This window comes from Astatotilapia calliptera, chromosome 14, assembly GCF_964374335.1.
Source record: "Astatotilapia calliptera chromosome 14, fAstCal68.1, whole genome shotgun sequence".
Classification (NCBI taxonomy): Eukaryota; Metazoa; Chordata; class Actinopteri; order Cichliformes; family Cichlidae; genus Astatotilapia; species Astatotilapia calliptera.
Window position 1 is genome coordinate 22,121,610 of NC_137435.1, and position 22,667 is coordinate 22,144,276.

Here is a 22,667-nt window from a genome sequence, read left to right on the forward strand (position 1 = left end):
ACTCTGTGGGGCTGTATTTTTTTGTATTATTCTGGCATTAAAATGGAATTATTAATGTTACTCAGCAATATGAATAAACTAAGAAATTAGTAGTGGGTCATTAAATTCAACCTTCTGCTTTTGTATGTGTAGTGACTAGTCGCTCAAAATAGTCCCCTAAGTTTTTAACTTAGAGAAGGCTGGGCCGTGTTATTTGAAAAATTTTAACCTCATAAATCTTACTCTGTTTTCTAAAACACATACATATTTATATCGATCTATTTTTGGTTTGATTTTAGTTACCTGCAGTGAGGTCATACCGCAGCAGGCTGAGAACCCATTCTGTGAGAATACAAGGTGTAAACACATAATGGCTGTGGTCATCCACTGTGAACTTGGCTTTTACCTAACAGGAAAGAAGAAAATACAGAAAGGGGTTATTATATTATATTATTATACACTCAGCAGACAGTTTATTAATCAACTTAATTAACTGATTGTTAACACAAAAAACCACATGGCAGCAAATTGATGCATTTAGGCATATACTGAACTTCAAACCGAGCATCAGAACAGGGAGAAAAATGACTTAATTGATTTTGAACATAGAACAGATCCATCGTTTTTTTCTATTAATGGTAGTGGTGTAACGATGTGGGGGATATTTTCTTTGTTGACCTTGTACACATGCTTTATTACCACAATGTATGTGTCTTCTGATGGCTGCTTCCAGCAGGATAAAGCACCATGCCACAAAGCTCAAATCATCTCAAAGGTTCTTTGTTCTGCCCGCATTGCCGTTTTATTGTGAAGCACTTTGATGTACACTAGTCTTTTAATTGTGCTATATAAACAAACTTTGACTTTGACTTAATAAAGTGGCTGTGAGTAAATATCTATAGATACAGATAAAACCTCTTTTCATTACACATTTCTATCTACCGCAAACTAGATATGCAAAAAGATGACACGATTAAAAATAAGCACCTGAATCTCCACATTTATCACTACGCTGCATTTATAATCCTAATAATCCAATGGCGTGAAGAGCAATATCAAAATAGCAACAGAACAAACATTCCCCCCTAAGTGCGTACACAAATGCATAATAACTTGAAGATGTCACAATTGCTGAGAATATCTGACATTTGTGGCTGCAATAAAACAGTAAGAAGCTACTGTGAAGGCGAATAACAACACAACAGATTTCTTTAACTGATATTTTCTAACATCATGAAAGCAAAATCTCAGCATTCATCTGGACACATTTCTGAGTGTCAAGTTATCTTATGCACAAGTCTCTACAATGTAATGCCTGTACCTGTAATAAAACCGGCACGAATTATGTGAAAACCTAATGTGCTTTTGAAAAGACTGGAGAGAACTTGGCTAACACCCATTAGTTAAAAATGGATATCTGTGAAAATACAAGGACTTGGACAGTGTGATTTTGCATCACATAGAGACTGTTTTAATCTGGAATTACTCAGATTTCTTTGTGCCTTTTTTATGCTCTTTGCATCTCAGGAAAACTGTGTTTTTACAAACCTGGTTATAAACTTGAATGAACACCCTGTGAAATGCAATACCTGTTCATAGAGCTGCACAAGAGACCCAGCCAGCTGGTGTGTTTTCCCTGTGCTGGCCCAGGCTGCCTGGCTGCCCAGGCTGTGCTGGAGAACTGGCTGCAGGTAAGCTGAGTAGATAGTCTGCAGCTGCTCCCTGTCTGGATAACTAAAGTCAGGTAAAGTAAACAGTAGGATAACAAGAATGAATCACTGTCAAGTTTGAAGGAGCCCAAGCAGAGAAACGGAGAGAGATGGGAACAATGACAAAGTGATGTTTTACTGGTATTTACTTATATGTTGCTTGTTTTGTACTTACTCTATTGTGCAGATGCGTACTATAGAAGAGAAGCGGGTTGTGAGTGAATGTGTCCCAACAGCACCTCCTGTGGACATGGAAGCCACCACTTGTATGTTCTCAAGACTGACCCACTCCAGATTTTCATCATAGAACCCCTTATAGGTCAACACCTGAAAGAAAGGTTAATATATATTGTGATGCTTGGTGGTGGACATGAAACAGTCTAAGTTTCTGAGAGTGGGCACTTGTATCAAAACTGTTTCCAACACATCCAGCCATTGACTGACTTTTTAATTTATCTGTCTTTTTACCTGCTGGAGGAAGGCAGTGAGGTTGCTGGTCCCCCACTTGTCCGGTTTGGGTAGGTTGATGTCTTTTAAATAAAGGACCAAGTTCTCGCAGTCCTTGGGTCTGAAAACTCGACCAGTGTTAGAGCTGAGCAACAGGCACGTCTGGCTCAGTTTCTGTAGGACGTGGCGTGATGATGTCTGGGCGCTGCAGTGAACCACAGCAACTTGGGTGGAACGCAGCCGAGAGAAGGCGTAGCGCAGGAGCATGCTGAACAGGACGAACAGAATAAGGTCAGGAAACACACAAGAACTCAAAGTACGTGAGGTGAGACATGAGCGCAGAGGATGGCAACAGTTCATCCATATGCTTAAATGTTTTAAACAGTTCAGCTTCACCCATTTTTAAGCTGATCTAAGGACAGCAAGAAAGGATAAGAGGATGAAATCTGTGTTACTGCCACATTAATCAAAAAAATAAATTTTTGGGACGTCAAGAAAATTGTTTACCTTTGACTCAAAGGCAAATTAAAGAAAGTAAATATGACGTGTTCATGGGCATGCACAGTCATTATCAGAAAATCTGTACTTTTATCAGAAGACTAAGTTGACAAATCCCGTGCCTTACTGGCACCGTAACGTTTCAGACAAAGTGAGGCAGGGCATGAGGATGAGAAAAGAAAAGACTGAGAGATACAAAAGTGGAGTGTAAAAGGCAAACTGAGGGACCCTTGCTCTTTTATACCCAGGGGAGGGACACAATTACTTGTGGGGCAGTTCAGAACTTGATGTGTACACGTACACAATCCCAAGCACAAACAGCACGCACACACACACCCAAAGATTTGATCTTTATTCTGAGCTTTCAGTGCCTTTACAAGAAAGGTCAAGTCTTGAATAAAAGCAGCTTTGATTTCACTGTTGATTATGTGATTGTGTCATTCTGAGTATTCCTATTTGAGTGCCTCTGTCTCACAAACCACACTGCACACTCTGACCTCACCAGTGATTTTTGTACTAAAGGCTAACATGAGGATAGAATAAAAAAATACCCTTTGTGAATTGCTTCCGCAGAATGCCATTTGATCTTAAGTCAGGATAATGGAAGGTAATGTAACAGTTGTTCAGCAATCATGGCTTTGTGAAGGGCTAAATGGTTTTTAATGTGTTTTTGTATATGGATCCAGAAGTAATTACCCCTTTCCACAACCCTCTGGCCCTACGACCATGAAGGGCTGCCTGTGCTGTGTGGTGAGCCAAGGAGAGAATCCCTGCAGACCTCTCTGCATGCCTGGAGTCTCAATCACAGGTAGCATGTGTGTATGAGAGAACTGCTCCAGCGTGAGACCCTCAGGACGCTGGAACATGTAACTTGCTAGATGACCACTGTCAGTGTTATAGTAAGTATCCAATGGTTTTCTGGGGTCTGGTGGGCTTTCCCTGGCCCAGCTCAGCAACTACAGGAGTGAAAAGACATAAAGACAAACATTAGCAAGTTATCCATCCTTATAATTTTCAGCAGTTATAATTAAGACATGAATACAATTTAAATCCAAACATAAAACTGTTCTTGAATTCAACCTCTATTGATACCAAACGAGAACAAAATGAGGTCCTCACCTCTTTGGCAAACTCCTGTCGTGTTTTGAGGTTGAGGTTTCCTCCCATACCTCTCAGTAGACCAACGATGAACTGGCCCCTCTCCTTCACAGCATTGAGGTGAGACAGGCAATTGAACACTGTGCCCACTAAACTAGTTTCCACCACAAAGTCATTCTGATGAGGAGAGAGAAAGAACAGCATACAGATGTAAGGATCAAAGATCTTTTACGATTTTCAAATAAACCGGTTGAGCAAAAGAAAAATCCAGTCTGTAAGGATTATGTAAATTAGAAGGAAATACTAAATTGATCTGTTCATTGAGCTGAAAGGTCACAAGTCATTTCAGTTACTTGATTGCACTTTCATAATGTTACCAATTAAATATATGAAAAGATGTGACTGCTTTTCATGCACTGTGTAGCAGTGGGACGCTGACCTGCTTGAGGACCCAGTCCAGAGATCTTTGGAAGTAATCGCCCAGCCAGTTTTCAAGATTATTGTGACACTCTTCTGGCTGACCCTTTAACCACGACTTCACCAAGGCACCCACATCAATGTCCTCATCACTTTAGATATGAGGAAGTAAAATGCCAGTGAGACAAGTACTGAAAAGGTGGAATTTGGTAGAAATAAATGCTTAAAACTCTTTCTGCATAGGCTGACTGACCTGAGAAAGATCATGCCCATGCGGGATATGGTAGCTGGTGAGGCACAGCTGAGGTCATGAGTCTCAAACAGGAAGTTAACATTAGGTCCAAACTGGATGCGTTCGCCACTGGGCATGGTTAACAGTCGATTATCATCAAGGACAGAATTCAGACTCTCAATCCACTCAGGATCAATGTCGCCATCACATACGATCCAAGAGTTCACCTCTAGAAAACACAAATATACATGCATATGTTTACAACGCATGCATTCAGGATATTAATCACGATACGGGGTGTGTCTGAAAGAATCATCTGATTTCAAAAGTTTTACATACAAAACTTGTTCACAAGTGCTTAACATTGCAGAATTAAAGCACTTTGAAATTGGATGATTCTGGTGATGGCCAAACACTTTTCCAGTTTCAGTGGGCAATAATGTCAAACGTCTGGTTAATCACAAACCAGCAGTGTCCCTCTCTTATTACCCTGAGATTCTTTGACCACGTTCCTGGCACTGTGGGTGAGGACGCCATCAGACCACTCTCTGGTGTCCATGTCTATATGTCCCAACAACTGTTGTCTGGGCATGGCCTTAGGATTCATTGTGTACTGCTTCACCTACCAAACAAAAAAAGTGAATTGGCAAGAACTCAAGGCAGAATTTCTTTAATTTTGAAAATGTCGCTTTTTAGATTCTTTTATATGCTAAATAACACTGGAACTCAGACAGTGCATAATGTAATTTTAGAGGACTTGTATTACATCACTTTTTCCAGTTACAGCATTAAATTCAAGAGGGGAGGTTCTCCCTCTACTCACCACTTTTCCTGTCTTGCCGAGAGCCTCCCTGAGCATCCTCCACAGTGTGGACTTGCCTGCTCCGCTTGGCCCGACAACAACTACGCCCATACGTTGTCTTAGCTGTTCATTTAGCTCCAATGCCTTCTTTAGCTATAAATGACAACAATTACTCCATTTAACTATCTCTGATTTTCTTATACCATCTTTCTAACAAACAACGTCAGTTCACATAGTGTTTATTAGAATTCTTCATATACACACCTGGCTGGGTATAAGTTCAAGCTGTGCCTCCTTATAAACTTGTTCCAGTGCATGTGTTAGTATCTGGTCCTCCACGTCAGTGAAATCAACCCCAGAGAAGACATCTCTCACCAGAGCATCAAACCGAGAGCAATCGGCAAAGGTCAGCTTGGACATTGTGTTCAGTCTTAAGGCCTGCACTACCATACTACTCTCTTCAACTGCAAGTAGATGGACAGAGAGAGAAAATGAGTTAGAGAAAGAAAAGAAATTAATATAAATTTAATTTCAATCCAAAACAGGGATAAGCATAAAAAATACTTGAATAAGAGTATGGTTAACACTATAAAACAGCTATAAACTATGAAAAAGGCAATATGCTGAATGAAAAGAAAAAAAAATAGAAAATGATATAAAAACAAGGGGAGGAAAGTTTAGTATTGGTTTGCTCTTGCAAATGTCCCCAGTGAAAAATGTGCTAATTACCAAAACTTGTCACGATTTAAGACACTGTCAATACTTTTGATCTCTTGTCTTTCTGCAGAGAAGCGCACTTGGCCAGACTACATACAGAGACAAACACAAGGAAAAACCTCAGGGACTCATCGACAGACAAGAGGTTCACACAATGTGTCTGTGAATCTGTGTGTGTGTGTTTGTGTGCTGGACAGATAAAAGGTGGGTGCTGGAGGAAGAGAAAGATTTAAAGGAAAGAATGATAGAATCTGGGAAAGGGTGAGTAAAACCAAGGTAGAAGTGTGGGAGGTTATTGAAAACAAGAGGCATGAAGGGGACCTTTGGGGTGAGAAAAAGAGGGCACCGATTGCGAACGAGCGGGACGAGAGCAACATCGACAGCCAGGTATCAGAGAAAGAGAGCGCTAACAAGAGGTTAGAGGAGGGAGCAGGAACTGAGGAAGAAATGCTGAAGAGGTAAACAACAACGCTCTGGCAAAGTGTTTTGAGGACGAGAGAATGCAGAAGGACAAAAGTACAGACAAGTGAAAAACCCGAGGGAAGAAAAGTTTTTAGGGAAAGTGCTTGAGCTAAATGTCAATTCATGGCATGTCCGTACTAGAATATTTAGAGGGCAAGCGCAGCATGTGCACAGAAAAAGAGCTGGACACTAAAGCTTTCTGTTTAAGTATACTCGTGGTGTTTATCCGGCTGCATTCAATAGATATCCACACAAAGAGGCACAGATAAGCCAAGCACTTTTATTGTATCTCTGTTGAGCAAAGGATAAGCATCTCCAGACCAGTCAAATTTTTAACTGTAACCTTATCTTCCGATGCTTTACGTCAACTCGAAAACTTTCTATCCCTCAGGTCCAAAGGTTGCTATCAGTATAGCAGTTTCAGCACTTCCAAAAAGTAGATTTTCAACCAGACTTAGAAAAGTTGCTACTTTTTTTTTTTTATTATCAGAGACTGCGTCGAGATTTCTGTTACAGGTTCATCTACTTCTGTGGTGGATGAAGAAGTTAAGAAGTCTAAAGAGGCTAAAACTTTGACAAGTTTACTTGTGGATTCTTTTTCAATAACCCCAATGAGCCAAATATGTCAGTCTGACAAAGGGTGTTATTATTATTAAAAGTGTCAATAGTCTTTTGGGCTCCTTTAACTTTAGTCGATTAAAACAATCAGATGATATTAAAAGCGTGGTTTGGATGTTACATGACAGCACAGTTACGCTTACTTTGCCTTTGAGATATATTTATTTATGATGTGTTGAATGATCCTTCACCAGGACAAGAGTCCGGTCTCCAATAAACACAATGGATTGAACTATATATTTTTTAACATCTATCCATCCTCTTTTGCTTATATGAAGTCATGTTACAGTGGCAGCAGGCTAACCAGACATCCTCTCACTCAGTGAGACTCGACACTTTGAGATCCCTCAGTTACTCCTGAGGGATCTTGTACCCCAAAGTATTCCCATACGGAAAATATAATTTCTCCTATAGGTTCTGGGTGTACCCCAGAGTTAGGGTGAACAACTGATATTAAAAAATAATAATAATAATAATAATAATAATCTGAGGACCTGCACTCTGTTCTTGACATATACCATGAGGGGATACGATGGCCTGGCCTGGTAAATGGCCTGTATTTATATAGCGCTTTACTAGTCCCTAAGGACCCCAAAGCGCTTTACATATCCAGTCATCCACCCATTCACACACACATTCACACACTGGTGATATGCAAGCTACATTGTAGCCACAGCCACCCTGGGGCGCACTGACAGAGGCGATGATATCCCATACTATATGTGTTCACCATCAAGGAGCAGAAGTTTTACACATAGCTGCTTTTTATGTTAATTAAATGGCCCAACTTTACCCAATCACAATTACCCCCAAGTCACTGCTAATCCCTTGGATCCAGCTGAGTGACACACCAGGGGATGAAATGTTGACTTTAATTTCTCATTGGAAATCTTGTCAGGAGTGTGAAAACCACACATCATAATGTTTCCCTCTGCCAACAACAGACCAGTGGTCCCAGTATGAGGCATCGAGGTAACTTAAGGCCTTTTGTTTAGCTCTCAAGGTCATCATTAGCCAGGGCAGCTTTGAAGCATCTGTGCAGCAGCTGCCCACAGGGGAAGTGAGAGGAGCCCATAGCAAAAAGTTCGTTAGCTGGAGAAACAGCAACAGCCAAGAACACCTAAAAAAGTGTGTCTGTTTGTTTAAATTCAGCCTCCAGATGAGAAATGTCTTGAATACAACAGTAGACTTTCAAAACTCTACCCAGAGGGATGTTCTTTCTAATTATGCCTATTTTTGTTAAGTACAATACATCACTGTAACTCCTCTGTAGGACTAGCATAAAGAATGTGTAAATTGGCTAAACAAATATGCAGCCCATAACTTTCAGACTTGTAGTCTCAATCAGTGTTGACTAAAGTGGCTTAAGACAATTTATCAGATTATGTGCAGCTCCCTCTTAAGTATAGATTTCATTCTCACCCCACCAAATGATTTCACAAATTAGCACAACCTCTGCTTCAGACAGAAATAAATCATTAATCAAGTCATCAGGTGCTGCTTGAATATAATGAAAGTCTGCCATTAATGTGTAATTATAAACCCGAATAAAACACAGTGTATTTTATAAAAATCCTAGTACTTTGCATTGTTAAAGTTTTGACCCTTTGTACTTGGCAAAGAGTTTGATTTTGAGTCAAAAATGAACCCATTTCCTCCTAACTTTCTTTTAAAATACATTTTTGGCCTTTTTAGCCATTGTAATGATGTGACAGGCTGAAGGTGGACAAGAAAGGTTGGGGAGAGCAGGGGGAAGGGATGTAGCAATTGGCCCGGTACAAAATCAAACCGTGGTCTCTGGAATAACCTTGTGGCATATGAGTTGCCTGCTCAACCCAGTGAGCTATACTGGCACCCCCTCAAAACTTTCTTGACACAATATTGGAGAAGAAAAAATAAAAATGCCTCACAGAAATAATCTATATTAAAAAAAAGGAAAAACACCCAGAGGGGGTCTTACTCTTTTCTTTGTTGCGATTCCTTCTGTGTTGCTGCAGGAGACCGCCGCAGGCCTTCAGCACTGTCTTTAGAGCTCGCAAACCCCAGTCATAGTGTTGCTGAGGAGTCAACAACTCTCTGGAGAAAGAAATAAAGGCACATTTTTACACATCACACACTCGCAGTTGGCGGTAGCATTGTCTGTAACAGTCAGTGGTGGGAAGCAGAAAGGGTAATTTATCCACAAAAATCAAGCAACTGCATACTATTAATGCTAAAACGGAAAGTCCGTCTAATAATAACACGTGAAACACAAAAATCACACACAACACAGACATCAAACTACACAGGTGAAGCACATTGCATGTCAATTTGACCCTAATCCAAACCAAAAATGACTTAATTCTACCTTGCCAGGTTGAAGATTGCTACCAGTTTGCATCCCAGTATTTCTCCATTTTTGAAGCCCTCGGAGTAGAGGATGACTTCAGCAATGAGCTCATTGTCTGGCCTGCTCATGGCCACAGGCCTGAACAGTTGCTTTAGGTTGTCTGGAAGTTTCTGTCTGCCTCCATAGCCTTTTCCTGCCGGATTTAATGTGATAAAGACTCCAGAATTAGGGTCCAATTCCACCTAGAGGATGAAGAAAGGAAGAACATGTTCTTCTCAATATTACCGGTATGATTTTTTAAAACTGGCATTAGTAAAGTTTAAGCAGTTCCTTCTTGAATTATGACAAATCCAGTTTTTACGCCATATATGAAAACATAAATAATTTACTGTGGGACTGATTTGACTGAAAGACAGTTAAAAAAAATAGAAAAAATAATTGTATATCATGAGAAAGTGTCATAAATTACTGAGGTGGGCTTGAGAAATCAGAATGACCTGGTGTTCAGCATTATTGTTTTTGTCTGCATTTGTTTATTTTCTGACCTCCTTCCCTAGCAGATCGGATGTGTTCTTATGGTGTTTGAGAGAGTCTTGAATGGCCTGAATCTGCATGGAAACTGCAGACAGTACTGCTTCCTCTAAACGGTTAAACTCGTCAAAGCAGCCCCATGCTCCACACTTCACCAACCCCACAAAGATCCGTCCCATTGACTTCACATCGATACCCTGGAAAACAGACCAAAAAAAAAGCAGTCGTTGTCATTTGTACTCAATTTGCAATCCTACTTTGTTTGTGCATGTGTGTGGACTAATCAAAAGGTTAGTGTATGTGTGTGTCTACTACTGCACATATGTGATTCATGGATATATTGTATCCACGTCTTTAGTTGTAGCTTTCGCTTTGTATATATTTTTTGCTTTTCACAGAAGCATCTATACACCTCGTCACAGTTGAACACCAGCACTTGACGTCCAAACAGCCCTCCTAAGGCTTTGACGGACTCAGTCTTGCCTGTGCCGGCTGGCCCATAAGGATTCCCCCCGAGCCCCATCTTCATTGCCTGGGTCAGAGTCAGGTAGCATTTATCAGTCAGTGGAGTGTGCACCAGCTTAGCCACATTCCCCTGGGAGGCAGTAAGAGATAAGATTAAAGATTAAAATTAGGAATAAAGACAGCAAAGGAAAGTGATGGTGGCCAGACAGCATCAGAGATATGGGTGAAGGGACACGATGGAGACTGAAACAAACTTGTCAAAAAAATAAAGGAAATGAATGGAAAAGGATAGACGTGACAAATGAATGATGGACGGGCAAAGAAAAGAAAAGTAAACGGGAGTCTGGATGTGGTTGTAAAAAACTGTAGAGTGGAAATGCAAGAAGGCACTGTATTACACGTGCTCCTTATCCCTGCATAAACAGTGCCCCCCAAAGGTAAAAAAAAATAGGTTCAAATACATTGATTAACACCTACACAACAGCTCCCATAAGCGGGATACTGCAGCCTGCCACACTGCAAAAACTGTTTAACAATAGCTTGTGATAAAGCTGATCCAGCCCCCAAACTCCTGCCTATAGTGTAATTATTACTGATATAAACTGGGATTAAGAAAATGCATGTTCTCCTAATACTACCTTACCTGGGTCATACTGAAAGTAGCTACAGAATGAACAAAATGTTATAGGGCTTCACCTGAATATTAAACCCTCGGCTAGATTTAGATATTTGGTTTCCTTTTTTTGGTTGTTACACATGAATATAATAATTTTTGTTATGGTTATAAAATTAGACATGATGTCAGTCATTTATCATCTGTAAAAATAGACTAATACAGATGGCACAACTTGCTGTTGAAAATGTCTGCTGCTTTCCTCCCTTGCAAGTCAATGTGCTGTAAAATGAATGCTAAGAAAGCAGATTTAATTTCCTGTGGTTTAATATTCTTAATTAGAAAAACAAAATGTCAAGTAAAGATTAATTGGAGTGCAGGAAACATCACTGAATGTTTTGGTTTGTTCCATTTGTGTAATTGAAAAGAGGAACGCATATACAACACGTTTGCACTATATCACACCTGGTATTCATAGGTATAGCTGAATTGTGCATCCACCATATGTATGTGGCAGCATTGGTCCGGCCCCATATAGAACCGAAGCTGCTTCTTCCAGGCCCAGGCGTCAGTAGTGGTAACTCCTGCCTGGTTAAGTTGCTTCACCACACTGATGTTGTGGATAATATCCAGGATCAAGGCCTTCAGCTTCAATTGCAGGACACTAGACTCTGTACAAGGAGACATGCATAAATTTTAGGGTGTCAGAACCTGTAAAAGTACACAAATAACACATTTCTGACATAAAAGAGCATTGTATCTGTAAATGCAGGGTGCTGGATTTAACCAGGCCAGGAAATAGTTAATATTTGTTACAATAGTGTATTGAATTTGAATAAACCACAGTGTAGAACTGAGAAATTCTGAAATGAACAATATGATTTTTTTCAGTATGACTCAGGCAACACATTTAAACATTAAAAACAGTGCTGCATTACCTCTTTAGTTCATCACTGTTCAAGTTTTATGGAACTGATTAGACCAGCAGCTGTAACCCTGAATTTTACATTCTTGCTTGATATGGGATTTCTCTCTCTTTCTTTTGGTAAAGCGGTGATCATTCCAAACAGGTGTCAGTTCTTGACTTCAGGGGATTGTAATTTGTATTAAAAAATAGCATTTGAGCTTATATAACAGAAATAAGCAAGGCCTTCTCCCCAAAAAGACATTGCTGGAAAGCAGTAAATGTTCTTTTAAAGGCCAAAGAAACCACATACATGTCATTCAGTATTAAAAGGGCCTCTCAGTATGGGCAAGTTGCCCGTGCCCTGTGCACTAATGCGCATTGATACCATCGAGGATGCTGGCTTTTGTACTGTGTGCTTACAACAAGTGAGTGATGGCCTTTCTGTTTAGCCTGGAGGATTTCTAAGAGTTTTAAAATTTGACCTGTCAGACCACAGGAATATTTTCTGCTTTCCCTCAGTCCGAACAAAGGCCCAGAGAGAGCACTGGTGCTTCTGGGTCTGTTTATATGTGTATTTTTTTTGCCTAGCAACCCCCCAAAATCAATTATGGCTACACTCCTTTTTACCACTTCAAGCCACCTTTTAGGCATCTTTTATAGTCTTGTTGACATGTATGCATCAATAGTGTCAGCCTAGCTAGAGATGCATACAAATTACTTCAGCAAATGTATGCCAAATGTATCCTGCCAAATGTATCCTGTCTTGCCTCACCAACAAATGGCTCCTCACTTCCTGTGGAGTTTATGAGGCGATCATGGCTGAAGAGTTGGGAGTTCACCTTGTAATCGGAAGGTTTCCGGTTCGAGCCCCGGCTTGGACAGTCTCAGTTGCTGTGTCCTTGGGCAAGACACTTCACCCGTTGCCTACTGGTGGTGGTCAGAGGGCCCGGTGGCGCCAGTGTCCGGCAGCCTCGCCTCTGTCAGCGCGCCCCAGGGTGGCTGTGGCTACAATGTAGCTTGCCATCACCAGTGTGTGAATGTGTGTGTGAATGGGTGGATGACTGGTTGTGTAAAGCACTTTGGGGTCCTTAGGGACTAGAAAAGCACTATACAAATACAGGCCATTTACCATTTATGGACATTTTAGGCAGACTGGGTAATTAGATTGTCTTTCTTGCCATTACTTTTGCTGCTTTAATCAGTCCCAGCACTTTATAACCACTTGAGACAAACTGGTGTTAAAAGAAAGCACATCACATAGGGATTTTACCCTTTTTAACCCCTTTTCACAACGGTGTCCTGCATCCATCATTTCCTCTCAAAATGAATCATAAACGAGCAAAAGTAAGACATTATTAGTTAAGTTAAAACTAATAAGCGACACGACCACTCAAAATAGTCCAAAATGAGCCTTTGCAGCCTTTACACTGGTTTAGTCATAATAACCTTTTCAGCTATCAAAAGCCCCCAATTTGATACAGCTTGTCATTTTCAGTAGAAGACAAAATGAAAACTTCCCCCGGCACCATCCTGACACAAGAAGTGAATTACGTACTCCAAAGCCGCCTTTTTTTTCTTTAACAGCTAAAAGAAACAGCACTTGCAATATTACAGTACATCACCACCTAGGCGTGTCAGTCCTATCTAATGAAATCTCTAAGAAACATTGCCATATATTTTGGTTTTTTACACAGAAGCCAGTAATTTAATAATGTATTATCATGGAAATAACTGCTACAGGCATAAATGGAAAAGGTGTGCATGTAAGAATATAATATTTCCATATAATATAATCCAGTGCTGTACTAAAATAAAAGGTATTCTACAACTACAAATTTAGCCCACACGCTGAAGTTAAGCATGAAGAAAATGACAGAAGAGATTTGGAATTTGACCATTTCCCAGAACGCCAATGTCCTGTGAAATGTCGGTACTGTTGGCGCTTTCATCTCATGAATGAGTAACTTGTTTAAATCTAAAAGTAAAGCAGATTTGAGTTCTGAGGCAAAAGTCGGCTGTTATGCTTTATGCAGCCATATATTCATCCCCGGGTCATTAAATTCGCCTGTCAGATATGTTGCCTACAGATTTAAAGCGTACTACTGCCCCTTTGCAGCTTCCTAGGAGACTATGAGTGATACACTCATTTGGAATTAATTTCCCACTCATCTCATAATCCCAACAGATTCAACCAAGCCTGAGATTTGGATCAGTATCTGATGTAGATTAAGTACACATATTAAGTAGCAATTGTTTATCTGGACTCTCACAGAAAGGTCAAAAACTAAAATAAGGGTTGTGAAATTTGCTGTAGAAATAACCACAGAGAGAGAGAGAAAAATCACACATCAAGTGTGGGGCAAAGACGTGAATATTTTAAGACCTCTTGGGGAAAAAACATTGTGTAGTTCCTGTTTATCACAACTTCTTCTGTCTTTCTGTGCATTACCCTTATGTCAGAGATCGTAACCAGTCAATATTGGCAATTCTAATTGCCAATATGGCCACTAGGGGTCATAGGACTCCACTCAAGTAGCCCTGCTATTATATATCAGTTATATTGTATCACTTTATATATAATGTTAAAGCTAGCATCTACGTTTAGCTGAATACTTGGATTAGAGGAAGAAAAACTGTAGAAACACTAGTGAACACAGTGACATGGTGATTACTGTTGCCTCAAAGCCGAACAGTAAGATGGTCCTGGATCTGGCCAGGGCCTTTCTGTGTGGAGTTTGCTTGTTCTCCTCGTGTCTGTGTGGGTTCTGTCCAGATACTACGGCTTCCTCAAGCACTCCAAAGACAGGCATGTTAGTAGGGTTAGGTTAGTTGGTGATTGGCTTTAATATGCTTCAGATGTGAATGACAGTGTGAATGGTTGTCGGTCTCTATGTGTTAGCCCTGTGACAGACTGGCAACCTGTCCAGCATGTACCCAACCTCTCGCCCTGTGTCAGCTGGGATAGGAGATGAAGTCAGAGATGCAAGGCTGAGACTGTTTTGGACATGAGCAAAAGAGAGGTAGTGGATATGTTGGGCAAAGGACGTTGAAGACAGCTACCAGGCAAAAAGAAAAGAGGAAGTCCACATAAAAGGTTCAGGCATGAAGTAAAGGAGGGCCTGCAGAGGGTTTGTGTGACAGAAGAAGATACTACGGATAGAGTGAGAGTAAGGCTACGTTCACACTGCAGGTCTTAATGCTCAATTCCGATTTTTTGATCAAATCCGATTTTTTTGTCTGCTCGTTCACACTACAAATAAAATGCGACAGCAAACGCTCTCTAGTGTGAACGCTCAAAGCGGCCCGCATGCGCAAAAGAAGATGTCACACACAACGCGCTCTGTTTAGACCCAGAGCAAACAATATTGTTTGACTGATGGCCCTTAATAAAGACTTCGGACTTTACGTTTCCCAATTTTTGCTATAAGTTATTTTGTTATTTACATAATAATGTAAATAACCTAATAATGATCCTTATTGCTGTTTTAGAGGAGCGGTGCTTCAAATGATAGTTGCACATTTCTGTCAGAATCTGCAGATTATGCAGTCCAAATCAAATGTTAACGTTTCTCCAACGTTGTCTTCCCAGCAGTTTCACCGGATGGCCAGGAAGCGTTCGCGATGTATTATCAGGCGCTTCTCTGGCGCTGATAATTGGTGTCTGTCTTGTGTCAGTGACGTAAAAGACGGATTTAATGCGACTTGACCATTCACACAGCAGTCGCTTTCTGGAACATCGGATATGTTTCGGATTCAGTACCACATACGAAAGTGACCCAGATCGGATTTGAAAATATCGGATTTGTGCCGTTCACACTGTCATACCATGATCGGATATGGGTCGCATAGGGTCAAAAAAATCGGATTTGATGCGCTTTCGCCTGCAGTGTGAACGTAGCCTAAGATGACTTGTTATGGCCATCCCTAAAGGGAGGAGTGGAAATAAGAAGAAGAAGAAAGAAACTGGCTGGTTGTAATAATCACAGATTTGATGTTTATTCATTAATGTTGGTTATAAATTGCTTTTAACTGTAAGTTTTTTTAATCCTTGTATGCACACACTAAGCTAAACGTATATGTTAAATAAAATCCATATCACGTGTGCAGAATTTCATGCCGTCCAGGGAAACGTTACACCTGTCTGAATGGGCACACATACTTTATCTTCCCCGATGCTTAAACACGAATGTGTTCCCTACCTGTGTTATCAGAGCTGGTGTCCACTGTGGTATAGACTTCTAATTTGCTGTTAAGCTCCAACTCCAACTGATGCAAATTTTGTTCTTTTATAGCTCTTTCCACATCTTCAGTAAATTGGATTTGCTCAGCCAGACACAGGATCTACACGAAAAAATGCAACATTGTTTAATGCTGGGGAGAAAAAAAACGTATTTTCTTTTACATCACAAGCTTTAAAGAATATTTTTAAAAAGCAGTTGTATAAATGAGTGTGTGCACCTGTGATGGATAACGAGAGGGGTCCACTTCCCCTTTCTTTGCTGCTGACACACATTCATACAGCAAGTGCTTTAGGGTCTCCTTCATTTCCACAGACAGCTCACTTAACCACACCTAGAAACGAAGGAAAACTGTTTATGCAGAACCACAAAGGAAGGTTCAAAGAAAAAGCATATAAAACGTTTAAAATGAATACACATTTGTGTTGCTTTGAATACATTTTTAAAAAGGATAAACATACTACAAGTACCTCCTTAGACCTCCAACAATGATAATACTATTTATCCATTTATATACATTCATAGCTTTACCTCCACAAGGCTGTAAATGTGTACAATATTTCTGAGTGGCACAATTTCTCCCTCCAAAGAACACATGGCGACAATGTGCTGGCATTGCTCATCAAACACAACACTGTGGATGCCTGCAAAGGGAATATATATGCAGACTACCTTCACTATCCAATACAACCGTTATGATTCAAACAATATGAACAAATATAACAAAAGGGGGAAAACAGGCAGAAGACAGAGCGACAGCAGATAAATGCAAACGATCATCAGCAACAACAGAATGTAAGAACACACATGTCTCTGACCTGCAAAGAGTTTTTTTAGGTGTGACTGGATGACACTAGGGTTGGTTGCCTGCCCAAGAATTTCTAACAGATCATCATCCCCAATGAAATAGAACCGTGGGAAGGCAGACCGTTTCTCCTGTGATGCAGACACAAAACCACATTTAGGTAGTGGTGATATTTGAAACCCATGTGAAAGAAAGCAAATGTCTTCTCACACGTGCGTATTCACCTCCAGGAACTCATTGAGTGACTTTTGGCAGCGCTGTAGTTGGTCCAGTATGGTGACGAGGGAGTTTCTGATGCCAGCCCTCGAACTCAGAGAAACAACTCTGTTGTCTCTCTGGATGTCTGACATTATAGACCTAAGACACGGAGCGAGAAGATGTTCAGTTATGCCAGTTTCTATTTGTCAGCAAAAGAGAAGCCACATGTAGTTTATGGTATATTATCACATGTAGTATATAGTGGTTTTCTAATCTTACTGAACACTCAAAGTGCGTCAGACTACAAGCCACATTTAACCACACAGTCAAATAGTGTTTTATTCTATACATTGCAAACATGGAGGTCTTTCAACTGTCAGAGGAAGCTAGACTACCCAAAGAAAACTCATGCACTCGTAGTGAGTGCGCACATTCAAACACCAGAAGGAAAGGTCCAAATCAGGAACGTTCTTGCTGTGAAGTATCAGTGTTAGCCACCATTGTGCCTAAATGGGCAAACGCTTCATTTGTGTTATTACACAGAGCTGCACACACTGTACCTGAAGTCTTCATCAACTCGTTTGAAGCGAGCTTCCTCTCGGGGCAATGCTCCTCGTCCAAAAATGGGCTCCAAATAAACCCAGCGCCTCTGGATGGCATTCAGACTGAGCAGATACTCATCCAAGTCGGACAGACGAACTTCCCACAGACTGACCTGGATATACGTGGAGTAAATACTCAAACCTTTGTCACAGTTTCTTCATCAGGGATTAAATGTTAATATATAAATGAACCAAATTTGTTTTTTAAAAACTGCATGTACCAATACAAGCTGAGAAAGGTATGTGAAAAGTACTTTTTCCATACATAAAAAAAATTAAGCACTTAAAGTTTATTCATAGATTTAAAGACCTTGACCTGACCTTGTCCTGGAAGCTGCGGTAATAAGGGGAATCTTTTAGCGACTGCAGCAGACAGCGATTATCTCCCACCTAGATAGACAGAGAAATGGTGAAAACGTAATACCTAATACATAAGATGTCATTTAGGCATTTAGTGTCAACTATGTCTCCCTAACAATTGAGTCAAGTATGCTCTTTTATTTGAACTGCCTGACATAACATTTCACTGATGTACTGAAACAACATTTGCATGTAAATATGGACAGCAACATTTAAAGAAGCAAGTACTAATTATATAAAAAAAAATTTTTTAAAAACAATAACACTGTTTCACAATCAGACACAATGGGTTCTATCTTGGTAAGCCTCTACAAACCTTATGTATGGGTCATTCTAAAGCAGGGGTCTCAAAATTTCGGCCCGGGGGCCACTTGTGGCCCACGTCACTCCTACTTGACGTGAAGAAATGTAATGCAATTACATATTGAACTTTTTTTGTAGGCATGATTTGTTTGTTGCTGAATGCAATGTTGAAATAAGTTCTTTAAAAAGCAAAAAATGATTTAATATGAAAACAATATGAGCAGAGAGTACAAACATGTTGAGGGATTGGCTGTGTTGGTTCAGTGAGAGAGTTATTTGTAAAGAAAACAATTTTCACTAGAAGTCAAAAACTAATGTGTACACTTACGTCTGCATTTTTATTTTGTTAAATACAAACAAAATTAGAGTAGAAGTGCTGCCACGCGTTTGATCAGAAAGACAGTAACAATTTGTTTATTTGATAGTTCAAAGTAGTAGCAGTTGAAAGGCCTCAGTTAAGAGTGAGGAAAAAAAATTACGTTCACATTTGCAGATTTGTCTTGTTATACAATATTTGACATTTAAAGAAAACTAGCAAAACACTATATTTCTGGAAATATTTGTGGGTGTTTTTGTGTTTGTTTGTTTGTTTGTTTTTGTATTACTTGAACACTAAAGTGGACCTCCAATGAGATGACAGTGCCAGCAGTGGCCCACAGCCCATTTTGGTTTGAGACCCCTGTTCTAAAGAGTTCATTGGATTCAAGTGTGGCACTGATGCAACAAGTCAGCTTGTGAAATTTCTACCCTTGTAAATATTTCACAATAAGTGGCATTACTACAAAGTGGAAGTTTCCAGAAACCACTGAAACTCAGCCACAAAGTGTCAGAGTGCCAAGTGCTGAGGTGCATAGTTCGTAAAAGTCGCCCTCACTCACGCCCACCCTATCCAAGGATATAATGAAGCTCAATTATATCTAGAGGCCATCGCAGATTCAATAGTCAACAATATAGAACATCTAAAACAATCCAATCTAGACAGGCAAAAGATTAACTACAGCAGGACAAATGTAAAGCAAGATGAGGATGAATGAGCGCAGCAGATAACTGAAGCTGTTTCTCAAAAAGGGATGCAAGTGCCAAGATTTGCCTGTTTGTCCCTCTGGAGTCATTAAACAGAAAAATCTCATTAGCCACTTGAATGTTCAAAATGTCTAAAGTTTCCTATTTGGCCATCATTTCCATCTTAGCAAACAAGTGCTTCTTTAGTGAATTTCAACAAGTGGATACATTTCAGGGGTTTTAATCTCGATTTGTATTCTTTTTACTATAAGTAAGTAGCTAATTTCTAGCTTATTTCTCTGAACTATCTCAAGCACTGTGCTGCCCAGCAATTTCTTATAGGCTAACTGCACCTGATCTAACTACATTAGATCTCTGTGTTCAACCTTCTCCTAGTTTAGTTCACAATAAATGAACTACAATTTATACAGTACCTTTTTACACTCGCATTTTTAATGTAACACCTGCAAACTTAGATGGAGGCATCAAATGGTACTGATGATTCAGGATCTTGCCTAAAGGCACTTAAATTTAGCGTTGCAGGAACTGAGGATCGAAACATGGACCTTCTGAATAGCAGACAACCTGCTTTCAATTCTGGGTCACCATATACAACATGATTTTTGAGGGCCATAAAAGAGAACCAGACAACCAGGGAGGGGTGCAAGGTCCATCCAGGAGATGTGACTATTTTTCATAAAATGATTTATGGTCAACTCTAACCAATTAAAAAAAAACTCAATTTACTTTCCTAGTCAAACTTCAGAGATTCAGTGTGGCATTGTGAACCAAATCTGCATTTTATATTTGTACACAACAGCTGACTTGATGTCTTTTTTTTATGTGTGCTCCACATCTACCTGGTTGACAATATCCTTCCAGTCCTTGATGAGGGTGAGAGTGCGCCCACTGCTGTCTGTGTACTCAGTGAGGGTGAAGGTAGCTGCAGCTCCCCACAAATCCAGCTCCCTCAGAGCTTCTCTGATCGTCACCTCCGCCTGAGCACGACTGTTCAGATCCTATATCAATGTGCACCACATGCACACACAAAAAACACACGCCTCTGCATCAGTCATATTGGGTTTTGCGTCTGGACCGCCCGTTTGCCTCATTACATTTCCAACACATCACTGAAATCTGCCAACATGCCAACTTTTTCTAAAAAACCTGGAAGACTAACATTTCTCAGCTTCGAGTCGTGATGTACTGACTTTTTCACTTCCATTTCTGTGTTTGTGCGTGCACCGTGTGAGAGGTTGCTTTAATACCCTCAGGATTTCAAACAGGTTTGATTTTCTTGCGATTTTCTTGATCGGGAGCTGGTCGTGAGGTGTTAATCGCTTCTCGTTACCCCATGTATACTACATGTTGCACGACACATGATTAAGGCGAAACTCGGGCCAATCCAAATATACAAATGCAGGCCAAAGCAGCTTTATAGATATCAGTTACGATCTTTATCATGCCATTACTGAAAATTACTGAGTTCTGATTCCCTAAAGATTAGGGCGCTAAAAAAGACATTTATATACAATTTCAAAAGTGTGTTTGTACAGACCTTGAGCTCCATTGCTTTCTCTATGATGGTATTTGCCACAGCAAGAAGATCACTAAAGGTAAGTCTCTCTAAAGTCATCCCTCTTGGGAGGCCTAGTAAACGGAACATGTCCAACCAGTGGTCCTGAGACAGGTGGTCCCCACGTACATACTTCAGCACTGGAATCATGTTCTAGATATTGAGACGAAAAAGAAAAGGAAACAAAAACAAAAAACAAGAAAACAAAACAAGATTTGTAATTAGATCACTTATAAAGTCAGATTAAAGATTTCCCTCACAGCCGTGTAGATTCAAATGAGACGTCACAGCCCCCGAGGGAACATCCCACCTTTGCTGGGATTCCCGCTCGGGGGTGGCATGGTGGTACGACAGGGCAGCACTTACTGTTCCCTGATTTCAATTCCACCATCAGGCTGGGGCTTTCTGTGTGGAGTTTGCATGTTCACCCCTCATTTGCGTGGGTTCTCTCCGGGTATTCTGGCTTTCTCCCACAGTCCAAAGACATGCAGTTAGTGGGGATAGGTTAAATGGAAACTCTAAACTGCCCATAGGTGTGAATGTGAGTGGGAATGGTTGTCTGTGTCTATGTGTTAGTCCTGCAACAGACTGGCGACCTGTCCAGGGTGTACCCTGCCTCAAAAAGGAGAAACGAGGAGAAAGGATGGAACTGTGTACATTTTTAAGTCATGTTTCCACTTAAACAAACTGTATATGAAAATGTAGCAGCTAATTGCTGTGACATTTTCTGAGTAAACGCCAACAAGAACCAGAATAAGTTTTCTGGATATCTGACTCAGCCAAAGCATACACACATATTTCAGATAAGAAGACTTGAATTGAATACGAAAAGAAGGCAGCGACATATTATTACTTGAACTGTACTAGTATATACCTTGTATTTGTCGACTTCCCCTTGTAGTTTAACAGACATCACAGTGGGTTGCTCTAGTTTTCTTAGTCTTTCTTGCCAAGTAAACAAAAACTCCTCAAATACATATGTTTTACTCCTGTAAATTAAAAGAAAAAACACACACAATTACATGACTAAACACATAGTACTGATTAAAAACATAATCAGTACTCTACGTAAAAGTTTAGATATGAGCCCTAAACATGACCCCCCTCTACCTGAATGATATCCAGTCTTCCTGGGCCTTCTCTGAGAACCCTTGGTGCCACTCCTCATACAGACCCCACATTTGGCTGCATTCCTCCATGTCTCTTTTTGTCTCTTCGGCCACAGAGAAAGACGGAGTCTCCAGATTGAAATAGGCACAGTCTTCACTGAGGAGAGCACAGGAGAGTCAGACTTTTGGCCGTAATTGAACTAAATGCGATCTCTTCACACCAGAGTCATAACTGAAAATGATCTTGTACAAGTTTTTCATGTGGCACACGATAAAGGAAATAAAAATCCCAAATACTTTAAACATTCTAAATCTCTTAGTGAATAAACCTGAATGAAAATAAACGTACAGCAGCTTAGTGCGCACAAGCTCTAGCTCCTCAAACTCTTGCTGTTTGTCCCTGATTGTCTGAAGACATACAAGCAGGGCAGCATGATCACCAGTCTCAAGCATCTCATCTTTAGGTTTTAGCTGGTCCCAGCGTGCCTTAAACCGCTCCAGATCTGCCCTGTAAACATCGATACGACTGGCCGCATAACTTCGCATCACCTCCACCTAAGAGAGTACCATGCATGAAAAAGAAGGAGTCATTCTGAGGAAAATAGGATCTGAAAAACCAGTTGGAGCAATAACCTGATCTAAGTGTGTCT

General features: G+C 40.3%; 1 protein-coding gene across 4 annotated transcripts in view; it reads right to left on the reverse strand.

The window, feature by feature from the left end:
- The window catches only part of dync2h1 (dynein cytoplasmic 2 heavy chain 1), a 126,423-nt gene that overhangs the window by 89,378 nt on the left and 14,378 nt on the right, over positions 1–22,667 (reverse strand). For all 4 annotated transcript variants that reach the window (XM_080289270.1, XM_080289271.1, XM_080289272.1 and 1 more), the window contains exons 24-51: positions 22,367–22,572; positions 22,019–22,174; positions 21,783–21,897; positions 20,891–21,061; positions 20,193–20,351; positions 17,984–18,057; positions 17,626–17,775; positions 17,092–17,224; positions 16,881–16,998; positions 16,594–16,706; positions 16,283–16,396; positions 16,024–16,165; positions 11,383–11,588; positions 10,252–10,434; positions 9,854–10,036; positions 9,327–9,550; positions 8,940–9,055; positions 5,447–5,646; positions 5,204–5,335; positions 4,870–5,002; positions 4,402–4,609; positions 4,171–4,300; positions 3,753–3,908; positions 3,330–3,589; positions 2,157–2,403; positions 1,864–2,015; positions 1,569–1,713; positions 283–385 (exon numbers count right to left, since the gene is read on the reverse strand). In XM_080289270.1, coding sequence (XP_080145396.1) covers positions 283–385; positions 1,569–1,713; positions 1,864–2,015; positions 2,157–2,403; positions 3,330–3,589; positions 3,753–3,908; positions 4,171–4,300; positions 4,402–4,609; positions 4,870–5,002; positions 5,204–5,335; positions 5,447–5,646; positions 8,940–9,055; positions 9,327–9,550; positions 9,854–10,036; positions 10,252–10,434; positions 11,383–11,588; positions 16,024–16,165; positions 16,283–16,396; positions 16,594–16,706; positions 16,881–16,998; positions 17,092–17,224; positions 17,626–17,775; positions 17,984–18,057; positions 20,193–20,351; positions 20,891–21,061; positions 21,783–21,897; positions 22,019–22,174; positions 22,367–22,572 — 4,429 coding nt within the window. The remainder of the gene's footprint in view (positions 1–282; positions 386–1,568; positions 1,714–1,863; positions 2,016–2,156; positions 2,404–3,329; positions 3,590–3,752; positions 3,909–4,170; positions 4,301–4,401; positions 4,610–4,869; positions 5,003–5,203; positions 5,336–5,446; positions 5,647–8,939; positions 9,056–9,326; positions 9,551–9,853; positions 10,037–10,251; positions 10,435–11,382; positions 11,589–16,023; positions 16,166–16,282; positions 16,397–16,593; positions 16,707–16,880; positions 16,999–17,091; positions 17,225–17,625; positions 17,776–17,983; positions 18,058–20,192; positions 20,352–20,890; positions 21,062–21,782; positions 21,898–22,018; positions 22,175–22,366; positions 22,573–22,667) is intronic.